Source organism: Drosophila albomicans, chromosome X (assembly GCF_009650485.2).
Source record: "Drosophila albomicans strain 15112-1751.03 chromosome X, ASM965048v2, whole genome shotgun sequence".
NCBI classification, from domain to species: domain Eukaryota; kingdom Metazoa; phylum Arthropoda; class Insecta; order Diptera; family Drosophilidae; genus Drosophila; species Drosophila albomicans.
Window position 1 is genome coordinate 11,889,757 of NC_047627.2, and position 15,711 is coordinate 11,905,467.

The following is a 15,711-nucleotide window of genomic DNA, read 5'->3' on the forward strand; positions in this document are numbered from 1 at the left end:
CTCGACTTCTTAATCTGATTTCCATTATAATTTTAATGTTCGCAGCTTCGAGTTTAATATATCTCCCTATACTATATCCAAATACAATAAATACAATTTCGAAATTATAAATGCTTTCTAGCATTTGTTTCTTCCTTTCGTCTTAAAAATCTATTATACTATTCTATTCTATATCAATATAAAGATTGTTTCTTGTAAAATTTCGACTATTAGTTTAACTATTTTACCTAAAATCTAATTTTTTTTTAATTTTAATGAAATATTATATTATGTCATCTCATCTTTTCGTAAAATAATCTGTTCAAGTAGAAAGGTCAAAATATTTAAAGCTAATATTGTCAGAATCGAATCTAATGTACATATAAAATAATCGAATTATTATGAGAATCGCACGATTCCTGAGAAATGTTCGAGAGAAAATACATTTGAATTTTTGCACAGATTAATTATGGATATAATTAATATATAATATGAAAATGTATAAATTCTTTTCTGAACTATGTTCGAAACTCATTATTAGCAAAATTCTGCAATCATTTGTTTACTTTTCATATTTGTAAGCACATATGTAAATAATAATAACAACCATAACAATACAAATTAAACGCAAGTATAACTGAAACTCTAAATTTGTATTTACAAACAATTCTAATTATTAACAGAATCCCACAGAATAGCTATTTTTATCATAGAAATAAAACTTTGAACTCAGTTAAGTAATTATGACGGCAAACAATTATTATTACTGTAACGAATAAAACCTATAATTATTAAGATGTGCGCTAACCTATATAATTAAGTCATTTATCTAAGTATCTATTAAGTTTTCTCTCAAATTGAGATGTTCAAGTTCAAGCTGAATGAAAATAAGGTGTTAAAATTCAAATTTGTACACGTTGATGCACAAAATATAACTTTAAAACTAAACTAATTATATCAAGTACACATTTTAGTGATCGATGAATTGATTAATAACTATATTAACTTATTAATTAATTAATAGAATTCAAAATATTTCCAATTTTAATTGAGTAAAAGAATATGCCAGTTAACAGTGTGACCAATACTTTATATAAAGAAATTCCTATTTTAAACCCAAATTTTACATTTTAATTGTACTTTAAAATCTTGCAAGAGATAAGTTCTGTCTTTCAATTTTTTCGGTTATAGTAAGTAGTAAGAATGATCTAGCGAAAATGAAGTATAAAATAATATAAATTCTATATACAAAATGTCTGTTAAAGTAAACAGTAATTACATTTTCTGTGATATTCCCTCTGGTAAACTCAACTTGATCGCTTTGCGACATAAAATGTGATTTACTCTTTATTTCGATCCAAGATTATGTGCTCTTTAACCTCGGAATCGTATGAATACAAGGTATTAACTGTTTTCAATATTAGCTTGTGTCAAACACAAAGTAAAAACAATGCGAAATATGTGCGTTTGTGGCGTGCTATCGGATATCGGTAAGAATGCGAGTAATTCCTTTGTGATTCAATTGTGGCAAGTGACACGGACACCCTCACTACACACACACACACACACATACACACACACACACACACACAAACGCATACAGAGGCATTTTAGTTTAGTTCAAGTTCCAGTTCAGGTGTTTCAATCATCGCTTGCAATTTGCATGCATGTCACGTTCCTCGACTTTGACTTGAACGTCGTCAACTTCATCGTCGTCACCTGTGTCATCGTCTTTTCCCCTACACCCTACACCCTCTACACCCCCACTTAGTCTGTGGTGTCAGCCTTCTTTATAATGCAGCGAAACAAAAGAGAAAAATCAATTAAATAAACGGCAAAGTCGATTAAAATCTTTGGCCATAATTGAGTTGGCAAACTCAAGGAAATTCTTGGCGCCGCCATAGATCCCAAGATCAGCGATTGTTGCAGCAGCATTCAGCTGTGTGGCAGCCACACAGACCACACCGATGATGCTGCTGCGTAGGAGTGAGAGGCGTGAGGGTTGTTGCAACACACACACACACACACAAAATGGGGGAAATTGGGTGCATATAAAAGTTGCAATTACATTCTGCGTTGCAGCGCGTTATAAAGTTGTGTGTTGTCGGCGTCGGCGTCGCTGCTCTAAGCGAACAGAGCTTTGTCTGAATTTGCAATGCGTGCAACAACAACAACAACAACAGCAGCAGCAACAACAAGAAGAGAAGGAGGAATGCGGTCACAGTTCATTGAACCGCTGCAAATGCAATGCAACTTGCTCATCATGATGATGATGAAGTTATTGTTGTCGCTGCTGATGCTGCAGATGCGCATCATCACGATGTAATGATGTTGCAGTGGCAAGCGGCAAGCGGCAACTTGCAACCGGCAACCGGCAACTTGCAACTTGCAACTGGCACTTTAGCGCGTCAGCTAGAATGCCTCCAGCGGCGCAAAGTGTCGAAGCAAGAGATACACAGCCATGTGGCAAGTGATGATGGTTGCAAGAGGAGCCACACTATAGAGTGTCTACATATGTGTGTGTGCGTGAGTGTATGTGTGTGTGTGGCAAAGGAAAATGCTGCTGCTTAGACAATCTATTCGCCTGGTCACACTGCATGCAATTTGCAACAACTAATTGCAAATGCGCAAATGTGTTATAAAATTTAATTAATATTAATAATTGCATTCGTTGCAATAACATTTTATTGCAGCACCCAATTGCAAAAGTATTTATGACTTAAACATACAAATTGCACAAATTTATGCAAGCTACACAAACTACTCACTCTCATATTTGTAATTACAACTATAATAAATATCATTTTTATTCATGATTTATGTGATTAAATGCTGCTTAGCTGATTTTAAATGTTTAATATTATCTTTAAGAATTTTGCTTTTCTATGTGGCTTCAAGTAAAGCACAGATTATAAAAAAGAATCTGTTAAACAAAGATCTATTAAAATATTTTAAATATAGTCGAAATATATAAAATGGTAAAAATCTTAAATTACCAAAAAAAAAAAAAAAAAAAAAAAAAAAAAAAAAAAAATTGCACATCTCATAAATGTAAAATATTACTTTAAACAATTATGTGATTAGAATATATTGTTTCAATATTAAATGATTTAAATCAGTGAGTAATAAAATAAAGTATTACCCATAGAAAAATAAGTATTAGAAACCGGATCCAAGAAAGTTTGCTATAAAAATATTTATGAAAAGTTCTATTATTTTAGTTTATTATTATAATTATAATTCTTTAGTATATTATTACCATTTCAAATATTTTTCAACTCTGATTTCTTTCATTTGAATAAACCATTTTTATTACAAAAGTATAAATAAAAATTAAAGTTGTTTTTTAAGTTTGCTATTGATAAACTTTACATTACTCGATTTAAGTAAAGTTTTTAATTTTTTGGCTTTTAATTTACATACATATAACAATAATATTAATATCTAAGCTAATATTACAAAAAACTCTTTCAGACGAAAACTCATCGTCGATCACTATATATTTTATACTAAAAGTTGTAGAAAAACTGTTGCCAATTTTCTAGATTCGGATACATACGAGGGACAATATAAATAGCTACATACAATGGTTTTACGCATCTGGGCTCCAGAAACAATTCAAATTGTATTAAAATAGAGGCAAGTATGCTGGATAGCCATAAAAACTATTTATATTCTCTTATTTTGAGATCCCAAGAAGCTACAATACAATATTCTTGAAAAATATCACAGACGAAATAAATAAAATTGGACTCAAAGATTCATAGCAAGGACCTCGGTATAAATGTCTTCTCTGCATGCATCTCTGGTCATTAAGTTTAACAGTTTTGCAAAAGTTTAAATATAGTACACACATATAAACGATGCTTCCTGTTGCGAAAGTTCATCGAAAGCTCAGCGGAGGAATGGCATAGACCATCATCATAGACCACGCAGGCGACCCACGACCCACTTGTTTACCCTTGAACTCCAAAGTGAAATGCACCATCGTGACCTTTGTGCACGCAAATACAAATACAACTCGCATCTGCAATATTTATGCACTTGTCCACACACAGCACCAACAACAACAACAACAACAACAGCAGCAAAAAAAAATGCACCACATGCCAGCTAACGACTGACTAGTGGAGAGTGAAGAGTGGAGAGTCGGTGAGTGCTGTAGTAGTGAAGAGAGCAAGCTTCATTTCTCCCACGCTGTGTGCAAAAGCAGCTGCAAATATTGCGTGAGTGTGTGTAAGAAATGCGTGTGAAAATTGTCAGACAAAAGTCTGATGCATTGCCTAGACACAACACAACACAACACATAAACAATTTTTAAGTTTACAGTTTGGAATGCGAGAGGGGAAAAATGGAGAAACGGAGTTTTGGGGGGAGCCGGTTTCACTTACTCTCAGTTGCAGTTTCGCTTGCCGCCTTTGATCTATTTTCGGGTGCTGTCACAACCAAGAGCGAACGCTAATCAGAGGAAGCCGAAGTCACTGGAGCCGAAAGCCAACATCAGCCATTTAAAAATAACAAACAAATGTGTTTCTTCTACAACATATGCATCTGTATTTGTGTGCGTAAATAAATCAAATGATCATCTTGCCAAAGATGCCGACAGTGCTTTTAAAAGAGAGTGTCAAGGAAGCCAACAAAGCTTGCACTACTCAGAGAGAGAAAGAGAGATATGCAAAGTCAGTTGTTTTTGCATGCTATTGGAAAGCATTACTTGGTCGCATCTCTGTGTGTGTGTGAGAAGCTTGTGATCGGTACAAGGGATGTCTGAGAACGGCTTGAGTTCCTTTCACTCGCACTTACACACTCAGCAAGCCATGGAATCTGAAAGCTTTGTCTGCAGCAAATTCTCTCTTACACACAAGTTAATCCCTATTGAGCAAGCAAATGTGTGAATAGAGCGCGAGCACAAGAGATTGAGTATCCAATAAGAATCGTATGATAAGACGCTTATCATACACAACATCAGAATGAAAAGCCCAAACAAATAGGGGGGAAAATAGAAATATAAATAAAAAAAATAATAATATTGTACTATATCTGTGTATAAATATTAGAAACTTACCTAGGGAGCAAACGAAGACGTTGCGATGAAAGTTAACACCGCTTTTGGTTTTGTTGTTTTCTATTTTCCGGTTTTTGTTGTTTGTTGGTAGAACGATGAACGATAACGGTATATTGCAATGCTGCAAGAGGAAACTCGAATAAGACAAAAATGTACAGCAACAACAACAAGCAGCGAGACTAAAATGTCTGTTATCCTAATTGAAAGTTTTAGCTTTTAATTAAACACACAGACACATGCAAACGGAAGCGGACAAGACAAGAAGGAGAAGGAGAAGGGCGGGCTCAAAGTTTGCGCTTGCGTCAGCGTCAGCAGCGCCGCCTGCAGCAGAAATCGAATTTTCCAAAATCACACACCAACAAAAAAAAAAAAAAACACAAAAAGAGAAGAAACCGAAACACAAACAGAGACACCGACAACGGGCGATAGAAGAGACAAAACTAAGAGGAAAACGAGTTAAGACGACGCAGACAACAAGACAATGCGCTGCCGACGTCGCCGTAAACGTCTCTGCTGCTGCTGCCGTCACTTGCTGCAAGATAAAACCAACAACAACAAGAACGAGCGCCGCTTGCAGTTGTTGCTATTGTAGATTTTTGTACATCGTTTTTTTTCCTTTTGGCTTTTTGGTTTTTTGTTTACGCGCAACTTGAAAATTATTGAATTGGGTTTTATATTATGTTTGTTGGCCAGGCTTACGTTTTATTATTTTGATGCCTTTTTAGTTGCGCGCGCGCATCTCCCAACAACAACAACAAAAATATTAAAAAAAAGAAACAACAAAAAAGCTAAGAAGCACCACAAACTGCACAGCAGACACAAGAACCGAAAAAAAAGAAAACAATCTAGAAGATAACAAAACACTCGTAAGATGTTTTGTGCTCCTTACTTTGGCTAACGCATTATTTGCTTTTTAACGAATATTTGTTATGTTAATGTGCGCTTGCTTTTAATTTGTATATTTTCTTGTTAGTAGTTATGTTCTTCAGTTGAGACAACACACAACAGTCGGAGTCGGTCGTAGCACTAAAATTGGAGTGCGACACGAGAACCGCGCGCAACACAAACAAAATGAAGACTAACAACTCGAACGTTAGCGCAATGTGATTGCAAGCGCAACGCCCCAAAATACCAAAAGTGCCTGGCGCACTCCAACAAAAAAAAAATACATTCAAAATATCTGACTAGCATCTTGTAATGGCAACTCGAATTTCAATCGCATCATATTGTGTTATATTATTGACACTGCTTTAAATTATTTGTATTGTTTAAAAATTGTAACTAGTTTATTATGCATTTAAAATTCTTTCACATAACTGCGGCCACACTTAATGTAGTGCTGCCAGACTGCTAGCAACGGTTGCGGGAAAGCACTTTGAAAAGCTGCCGCCAGCGGGCGCTAGTCGTCTGCGTTAGGTGGTTGTATATAGCAAAAACAACAATCATAATAACAAGCTAGGAAAGTGGAAAGCTAACAACGAAGTTACAACACTCTAATATATAATTCAGTTATTGGATGAATTTCAATAAATGCATATGCATATAAATTAAGCAGTACGTGTCAGTCTTTGTTAATCTGAATATCTAATATGTATGTGACAAACTGCTTACAAAATTCAAGATGCCTGCAAAGTTTTATAGTGTGTGTGTGCCTAATGTGCAGAATACTCGGTCAGCTGGGACGCTTTTTTCTCATTTGGCAGAAAGCTGCGCCTGTGTTGTCATCGTTATGTGTGTACGCATTGTTGTTGCTACTGCTGCTGCTGCTGGTGCTGCTGTCTAAAAAGCTTTTTCAACTAATAACTGCTGCGCTTAATTTTCTATTTGATGGCAACGAAAATTGACACAGTTAAATCGTAAAGAGTTAAGCAAGCATTTTAATAGACGCGCAAAAAGAATACGAAGAACAACTGCATGCACAATGACGGCCAAGTGATACGATAGACAATCGAATTTCCATTCGACTTTCATTCGCGACTCTCGAGTGAGAAAAGCGTATCCAACGAATTTTTGACCATGTCAACGGAAAGCAATACGCCCGTGGATCCGCGTGTCCAGGTATGTGTGAGCTTACAGTAATGTTTGTATCCGTGTGTATGTGTGTTTGCAATGCATTTTGATAATCTCCCCCTCTCCCACACACCTTGCAGATTGAGCTGGAGAAGCTGAACACGGCAACAGACAATATCAACAAATACGAAGTGGAGCTTGATGTGAGTTATCGATTTTTGTTTGCAATCGCACTCTCTCTCTTTCTCTCTCTGTCGCTGTCGCCGTCTAACGCTACCTCACTCACTCTCCCACTTTACATAATCCATTTTAAAGGAGTCCAAGTGCGAATTCAAGCGTCTGCTCGCCGAGAGCGTCGTCCGCATCAAGGCCGCTGCCCATAAACTGGGCAACTCCATTGACGCCGCCAAGCCGTACTATGAGTCACGCATCTATGCCGCCCAGCTGGCCAAGGAGACACAGTTGGCGGCCTCGAACCATGAGAAGGCCAAGTCCATTCATGCCGCCGCCAAGGAGATGGTCTATCTGGCGGAGCAGGGACTCGGCGAGAAGTCCACGCTGGACACCGCCTGCCAGGAGATGCTCAGCCATGCGGCGAGCAAAGTGAATCAGTCGCAGCTCGAGGTCAGCGACACTCGCAACGCCCTCAAGATGTGCCAACTGAAGCTCGAGGTGGCCAACAATCGTGTGGGCAAGCTGCAGGGTCAACTGAAGCAGGCGTTGCGTGCCTCCAGGTAACTCGCTTCCGGATCCACCTGCTTTCCGGGATACTCTACTTCTCAACTTTCGCATGTCCTCGATCTTTAGTCGCATGACCTGGCAGACAATCTAATTAACTCTTGGAGTCAGGAGAAGGCGGGGTGATTAGAAATGAGTCTTAAGCCAACCTATCCTTTTATTATTGCTCTAAGTATACCTTTGAGGAAGCTACAATTAGTATGATAATGTAATAATGTAGGGAACATCCTTAAACAGAAGTAGGGAAGGATAGTTTCAATGTATCCGGTATTTTAAACTTAAACATCATTTACGCAATTGTATATTACCTTTCGTTGGGAATTCAAGAAATGCGGGATAGATAAGTCAACTGCCCGATATTTATACCTATTCATATTACAAAATAGAGGAGTCCTATTATCTTATGTTGTATACTACATATCTTATTATATATACTGCCTAATCTAAATATTATTAACTTTCCATATTAATAGTCTTTGTCTCGTCAATTTGATATAGTATATATATTCGCAAAGATCCCTTCATTAATTTTGAATGACCACGTAAAAACGCGAGAAGTAAAATATAAAATTAATTATTACGTAGATTATGTCTGACAAACCATTGCAAAGTTATGTAGCTAACTATATATAGCTTTCAGGGAATCTTTATCTAACATATGTATATAGTTGCAAGCTATTCGTGCTTAGTCAGGTTTGCTCAACTTTTAAAGATCCCGAGATTTCATAGCTTATAAGATTAAATAATTCAATCAAGCTTTTGCATACAACGTTCATAAGTGAAACTTCTTTAATACCTTGAAAGATTTACTTAAAAACTTTCTGATTCTATCTCAACTTTAACATAGTTTACTTCCTTAAAATATGTTGACTATATGTCGGGGAACGAAAGAGATTTCTTTAGTTGACTGATATTTCATAGAAATTTCCTAATTGTCTGCCAGGTTATATGTCTTTCGATCGGTTCCATCGCTGCGATTTCGATTCTACTATAAGTCTTTAGTTTAGTCTGGTTATTTGCTGCGATTAACTATCGGTTCGGTTCGATTTGGTTTGGTTTGGTTCTCTCTTTAGTTTCCTCTGTTTTTGTATCTTTTCCACATTTTTTGTTTGTTTTCATTTTCGGTTCCATAGATTGCAGCTGAGGCGCAATTTACTTTTGTTGAGATACCTTAGCATATTGCACGCTTTGTATTGTACCCAGTGCTCGTGAGTATGCCTCACCAGCCGCCTTGACACGCCCACTAATCCAAATCCGTTCCAAATGCCACACAATGCGCAGACCGTACTACGAGACGCGAGCCAACTACAATGGACTTCTGAAGGCACAAAAGCTGCGCGTCAACGATCTGGAGGCGAAGGTCAGTGCCGCCAAGTTGACCTACAACGAGGCGCTGAAGAATCTCGAGCAGATCTCCGAGGACATTCACCGCCAGCGACAGCAGCGCAACAATCTGCTCAACTACGAGGCCATGTTGCGTCAGGTGGATGCTGTGGATGCACTCACCGCCGCAGCAGCCGTCGGCGTGGAGCAGCAGTTGATCTCGGAGCCACAGCAGGAGGAACAGGAGCCGGAGGACGAGGAGTATCTCAGCATGCCGGAGCGCCTGAGCAGCGGCTGCAGTTCGCCGCGTCAACGTCAAGCGGACCCGCATGATTGCCCCCATCTGTTGCATGACTTCGAGGCAGTGCTAACGTTCCCTCAGAAGCTGGCTGGCGGGATGCACAAATCGGCGAGCACCAGTGCCACCGATGGCGACAATAATCTGTTTGCCCAGGCGCAGGGTTTGCATGCGCCATACGATATCAAGCCGCGCTCCGAATCCGGCAGCTCCTCCATCTCCGCCTCCGTCTCGGCATCGACATCGACGGCAGCGGCAACGGCGCCGCCGGCGGACAATGATATCGATCAGTGGACGGAGATTCGACTCTCGCACTCGGACAGCACCAGCTCCAGTTACTCGAATCAATCGCTGCTGGAGCAGCATGGCCTGGATGGCGCTGGCGGCCTCGGTGGCGGTGGTTGCGGCCTAGGCGGTGGCTCTGGACTGGGCTATGGCCTGGGCGGCAACCTCGAGGCGGATGCGCAGTCCCAGCACTCGACGTCCTCGTCGGATGAGCCAAAGCGCAAGGTGACGTGCACCACCATATTCCAGGATGACAGCGTCACGGGATTTGGAAGCGGACAGCAACAGATGAGTCGCAAGCAGAGCTTAAGCCAATGGCTGTCACGTTCGAACAGCTTCAAGAGCAGCGGACGGCGGCAGAGTCTCGATCTGCTGATCGATGCCGGCGACAAGGTGAAGGATGTGTTTAGCTATGGCTTTCAGCGGGTCGGACGCAGTCTGGAGCGGCGCAACAGTGAGTCCGAAATGGCCAACGAGGGTGCTGGCGAGGCGGATGCGTTGCTGGACAACAGCTCTGCGGCAGCAACAGCAGCGACGGCGGCGGCGGCTGCGACGCACGCAACGACGACGGCATCAGCGACGAACAGCAGTAGCAGCAGCGCCGGCGATTTCTTTTCATTTAGCAGGTCAGTAGATGGCAATGGTCGCAGCGGAGGCGGCAGTAGCAGCGGAGGCAGCGGCGGCGGCCTCCTGTGCACGCTGCAGAATCGTCTGACAAAGCTCATTTGATAGTTCAATTAAAATAACGACGCCCACAGCGACAAGCGACCAGCTAATAATCGTTCATCGATCAATCGATAGTCCGATAACTGCTAAACTGCAATTCAAAATTCAAACTGCACCCACCTAAAAAAAAAAAAAAAAGAAAACAAACAACTAAAGACTAGTAATATCAGCTATACAAAACAACAAACTACAACTAATAAGCAACTACTGCAATTAACTAAATTCCTAAATGCTCGATCAAAAAACAAAACAAAAAAAATACCATAAGAATTGGCTGCTTTGATTTGGTCCTTTGCTCTTTGAAACACATTCCATCACTACCACAACTACAACTACAACTACAACAGCAACAACAACAACTACTACTACTACAACAAACTGCATTGCACGCACGCACGCTTCTACTAAATACAAAAAAAAAAAAAAACAACATTTTCAAATCAAAAATCTACTCTCAAAATTTGTATGTACTGCAAATACTTTTTAATTGTATGTTGTGTGTATCTTGCTGAGCCATGAAATACCTTCCAAAAAGTGTTTACATACTAATTAATGCATTTTGTAAAGCTTTTTGCTTCACAGTAATCACATTCGATAATTGATTGGCAGTTATTTCATGGATCTGCATTTAGTGTGCCCGTTTCTCATTACTCATTTTCTCACTTTTCGATCCTTTTTCACATTCATTCACACTCTCAAACTACGCTTTCTTATCGCTCATGCTATCTTTGTCTTTCTTTCACGCATTTCATAACATCTTCCATCACTTTCACACTCACGCACACACACCTGTATCTTGCTGCTCATTTGTTGTTACTTTCACTATCTCTTTTGTTTTATGTAAACACTTAACAACTACAACAAAGAACAACAACTACTTTACAGATCCTCAGAACCCAAAGAGTTACTGTCCGATGAGCAGGTTGAGAATTTACTCTTGAATCACATGGTGGATGAGCACGGCGTCATTATAGTGGAGGAATTAAAGTCACCCACAGTGGCCAGAACAACAACGACAAGCATGCATCACCCACAACAACAGCAACAACCGCAGCAGCAGCAACAACAACAGCAAAATCATCATGCCACATTGAGTGTAGCGAGCGCTGCACGTGCCGCATTAATGTTTTAAACTTTAAACACCGAGAAAACTGTACTTACAAAATGATGGAAAGCAAAAAGCAAATTATCACGAGCACACATTGCAAGCAATATAGTAAGAGGCGAACATATCACACGACATCATAGAATCCCCCCTCCACACCCCATAAGCTAATGCTTTAGACAAGGAGGAGCAGCTGGAGAGCAGAGCAGAGAAAAAGGAAATCCTCTGGAATTTATTTTTTAATTTATACATAGTTTTTGGCTATGTTCTAATCCTAACATGTGCAATAATGTTGTTTAGCGTACAAAAAAACAAAAACAAAGTTACATTTTATGCTGTTCTGAAAAAGCAATTAACTAACTTTTAGGCATACGAATCAGTTAAATGGTTGAGTATGTTTATCATTAAAAGGAAAAGGAAATAATTATTAGCTAAAGAAAACACTCAGAAGAGATAAACCACAAAATACAAAATAATTATAGAAATTATACAAAGTACGTTAAAAATATACAATACATATTGATATTGACATACAATAACTGCACCGCGTATTTTTCTAATTTAAATTTAACGAATTCGTCTTCAATGCACAGGTATTTTTTGTTTTAGTATTTTTTTGTACAGCTGTTGCTCAACATCAATAGCAAACAAATATATCGATGTACCAGTGTGGCAGCTAAGCTACTGTTGAAAAGTCAGCTGATTTTCATCGTATTTTCCAATTTAAATAATATGAAAACATGAAAAAATGATTCAGTTTTCACATAAATAACACCACAAAATTACAGTAATAATCCAATTTGTTTGTATTGCGAGTATTTTCACTTTCACGTGCATATCGATACAGCTTTCACGTCATATCGATAGTCGCGGTGCAGCCTTGCAATAACTGAACTCTCCACCAAGTGTATTTCCCATAGAGCAGACAGAAGCAAAAAGAAATCGGCTGCCAAATAAAATAATTTGTGACGCCGCACAAAACGAGCACGTTGTGAATTAAGTTAGCCAAAATGAATGTGCTTCCGGTGCTGTTGCTGTTGCTGATGCAGCTCACAGCGCAAAAAGTGTTCGCCGATGGAAATGCGACTGCTGCAAACGGAAATTCGACTGTCCCCAAAGTCACAACACCAACAAACACAAACACAACAGTGCTTAGTGCTGTGAATAACAAGAATAATGCAACAACAATTACAGGTGCTAGCACTAAGCCGGAGGTGGTGAATGGCGTCGTAGAGCAGCCGCCGCTCAAGTTGCCACAAGTGGCCGACAACGGCAACAACAGCAAGGATAATGCAACGGTGGTGTTAACGCGCAAGGTGAGCAAAACGGATACGGCCACATCAGCAAATCCAACAGCAAATAGTACCAGCACAACAAAAACGACCACAACAACAGCAACACCACTGAAGGTGGCAACAACTGCGATAACAGGCAATAAAAACAAGGCAGATAAACCGCTGGCCGAAGGCGTCTCGCAGAGCGACATCGCCGGCAGCGGCAGCAACAAGACGACAGCGGCGGCTCCAAGCAGCAACAGCAGCAGTACAACAACAACAACTAGCAGTTCATCAACAACAACCACAACAACAACGACGACAACCACAACAACAACACCAACTACAACCACAAAGCGACCCTCTAAGCCCACGATTACCATCAGTATGTATGTGCCCATTGCCGGCGAACAGGATCAACAGCTGTCTTCAGCAGCGGGAGCAGGAGCAGCAACAACAGCAGGAGCAGCAGCAACCAGCGGTGCAGTCGATGCTTCCATTATCAAATCGGATCCCATAACGCAGCCAGTGCAGGAGATGGTCAGCAGTTTGCCGAATCGCAGTGAGAACGAATACATTGTGCCCATGGTGACAGTGATGCTGACAGTGCCCTTGGCCATTGTGGTCTTCATCATTGGCTATCGACGTTTCCGCGACTTGTGGCATACGCGTCATTACAGACGCATGGATTTCCTCGTCGATGGCATGTACAACGATTGACGAAGGCGCCTCCAACAGCAGCAACAACAACAGCAGCAGCAGCAATGCAATGGTGGGGCAAGTGGAGCAGTTGGTGCCACAGGCGGTGGCGCTGCTCTGCGGCTGCCTTAGCGGAAGAGACGTTGATAGAAAAGAGCGGCAATCAATTGGAAAGATTATTAGTTATTTAAGTTTTTATTTTTCTTTTTTACTAAACATTATTATTGTTTTGTATTTCGCATAAAATGCAAGTAGAACGAGTGCGGAGACAGGGAGCGAGCAAGAAAGAGAGAGAGAGAGATTGCGAGACGCAGCACGTTGGTGTGAACGGTGCAGCGGCAGAGGGCCGAAGCTAAATATACACATTGCTCAGTCAATTAAAAACATTGAGAAAAAATACACTAGACGATGGATATTATGTATATGTAAACACACACACTCAACACACACACACACACACATTAGCTTTAAACGCAAGTAATTGCCACATTCAGATATATATATACATCGAGATATGTATGTTTGTATACATTTAATTCACCGCGGCCAAATTGAATTTTTGATAAGATGCAAATGAAGCGCAAAACACTGAAAAATTTCAACTGATTTTGATGAGAATATATTTCAAGCATTTCATTTAATGGATTCGAATTTTATAATCATTTTGTTACGATTTATATACACACATCAAAAAAAAAAAAAAAAAAAAACAAAAAGCAAAAAAAAAGTACACATACACAAGGTATAAAAAAAACACCTTGAAATCGCTGCGACCAAATTGTAGAAACTATTCAAACACTCAAAGCGCAATTAGCAATCAATGGAATCATGAAATTACTACTTATATACAATACGACTACTATATACACTATTCTATAACCATAATGTGCCTTACCATTTCACAGCGCTCAATAATAGAGCTGCAACGAACACACATGAAACATAATATATATACATATATATCTACATATATCCTCATACATCATGTATCTGTAGTATCTTTATCTATATTTGTAACTGTAGCACGTAGCTCTCAAAACAATATATCTTGGCCAAGCATTTGATCTATGCCCCATTAAACAGGAACATAAAACTCGAGACAAAAGAAAAAAAAGAAAGAATGAAAGAACGCCAAATGAAATACGCAGCTAATAAATAAGCAATTTTTGGTAGAGTCGAAACAATGCAAAATTAAGCAAAATGCGCATTTATTGCATAATAATTTGTTATAAACGAAACAATTACAATAAAGCAAACGCAGTGTAACCAATAATAACCCGACCATTTGCCTCAATTCCACTTTGTTTAGCCTCACACACAAATCGAATGAAACGCGAAACGAGCCTTAGAAATGTAAACAATGTATCCAAAATAAGTCCAACAAAATGCCTATCGAGAGCGAATGCGTTTTGTCTTTCCACATGCCACAAAACTGACTTCAAATGCGGCTCGCTCATTTCATTTATTGACTTATTACCACTAGGCATTAAAATTTGTTTTCACTTTTCATCAACAGACTTGAAAGTTACTCTTTGGCAATCCCTACTGTATTTCACAAAAATAAAATTAAAAGCATACTTTTCGAAACATGATTAATTTCGCTTAAGTTTAGTTCGTGTGAAAGTTTGAAGCTTACCTAAAAGTATATCGCAGTTAATTTTTTTTTGTAAAGTTGGGAATACCTTTATTTTTGATTACGGACAAGAAATCGTGTAATTAGAAAAGACATTTTGTTATTGTTTCTTTTTCTTTAAATTATTCTAAAATGTTGTTATTTTTCTATCTAAAGGTTAGAGAAAACAAATTTATTAAATAACTCTAGGACCTGATCATTTTCAAAAACTTCTTAGAAGGCTTGAAATTCGACAGAAGTTTTACATATTTTATTGAATTACAACAATTACAAATGGTTTTTGGATACAATTTCAGATTTCTTACTTCGTTACAGTTGAAGTTGAAGTTTAAAATGACAAAATTCTACATAATTTTCACTACACTTCTTCCAACGGGAATCTATTCGCTTTGAATGCATTAATTTGGTGTAAGACTTTGAAATCTTTCAAATTTTATTTGAAATATGTAAAGATAGGAAACTTATAAAAAGATAATGCTCACAACTATAGAACAAAAATTGTTTAAACACTGCATTTTTACTACACTTTCCTTAACGGGAATATATTCGCTTCGTTGGATTGCCAATTTATGTGAA

The 15,711-nt window shown here is 38.9% G+C and overlaps 3 protein-coding genes across 13 annotated transcripts in view; 2 read left to right on the plus strand and 1 right to left on the minus strand.

The window, feature by feature from the left end:
- Positions 1–6,116, minus strand: part of LOC117574714 (Ca(2+)/calmodulin-responsive adenylate cyclase) — a 47,746-nt gene extending 41,630 nt beyond the window's left edge. For 8 of the 10 annotated variants that reach the window (XM_034258687.2, XM_034258671.2, XM_052008642.1 and 5 more), the window contains exons 1-2: positions 5,934–6,110; positions 5,045–5,165 (exon numbers count right to left, since the gene is read on the minus strand). The gene's annotated coding sequence lies outside the window, so the exon portion shown is untranslated. Of the gene's footprint in view, positions 1–5,044; positions 5,166–5,743; positions 5,850–5,933 lie in introns of those variants that run through there. The other 2 variants (XM_034258656.2, XM_052008639.1) reach the window with 2 other exon arrangements.
- Positions 6,117–6,656: 540 nt separating this feature from the next.
- Positions 6,657–12,056, plus strand: LOC117574000 (SH3 domain-binding protein 5). 2 transcript variants are annotated; one of them, XM_034257559.2, is made up of 6 exons: positions 6,657–7,102; positions 7,195–7,257; positions 7,370–7,788; positions 8,926–9,000; positions 9,074–10,324; positions 11,310–12,056. In XM_034257559.2, exons 1-6 carry the CDS (start codon positions 7,061–7,063, stop codon positions 11,554–11,556), a joined length of 2,097 nt encoding a protein of 698 aa, XP_034113450.1. In that variant the 5' UTR covers positions 6,657–7,060; the 3' UTR covers positions 11,557–12,056. The 2 variants fall into 2 exon arrangements, with proteins under 2 accessions (XP_034113450.1, XP_034113460.1); XM_034257569.2 differs by lacking the exon at positions 8,926–9,000.
- A 201-nt stretch (positions 12,057–12,257) lies between these two features.
- LOC117573922 (uncharacterized) lies at positions 12,258–14,778 on the plus strand. Its single transcript, XM_034257439.2, has one exon. It carries the CDS (start codon positions 12,540–12,542, stop codon positions 13,521–13,523), a length of 984 nt encoding a protein of 327 aa, XP_034113330.1. The 5' UTR covers positions 12,258–12,539; the 3' UTR covers positions 13,524–14,778.
- Positions 14,779–15,711: the final 933 nt, after the last annotated feature.

What these genes read in the sequence shown, in the direction of transcription:
- LOC117574000 (XM_034257559.2), top strand. Translation starts at nt 7,061, where the DNA reads ATGTCAACGGAAAGCAATACGCCCGTGGATCCGCGTGTCCAG. An exon ending in CCGTGGATCCGCGTGTCCAG is followed by an intron (nt 7,103 to 7,194) that starts GTATGTGTGAGC and finishes CACACCTTGCAG; the next exon opens with ATTGAGCTGGAGAAGCTGAA. An exon ending in GATTTCTTTTCATTTAGCAG is followed by an intron (nt 10,325 to 11,309) that starts GTCAGTAGATGG and finishes ACTACTTTACAG; the next exon opens with ATCCTCAGAACCCAAAGAGT.
- LOC117573922 (XM_034257439.2), top strand. Translation starts at nt 12,540, where the DNA reads ATGAATGTGCTTCCGGTGCTGTTGCTGTTGCTGATGCAGCTCACAGCG.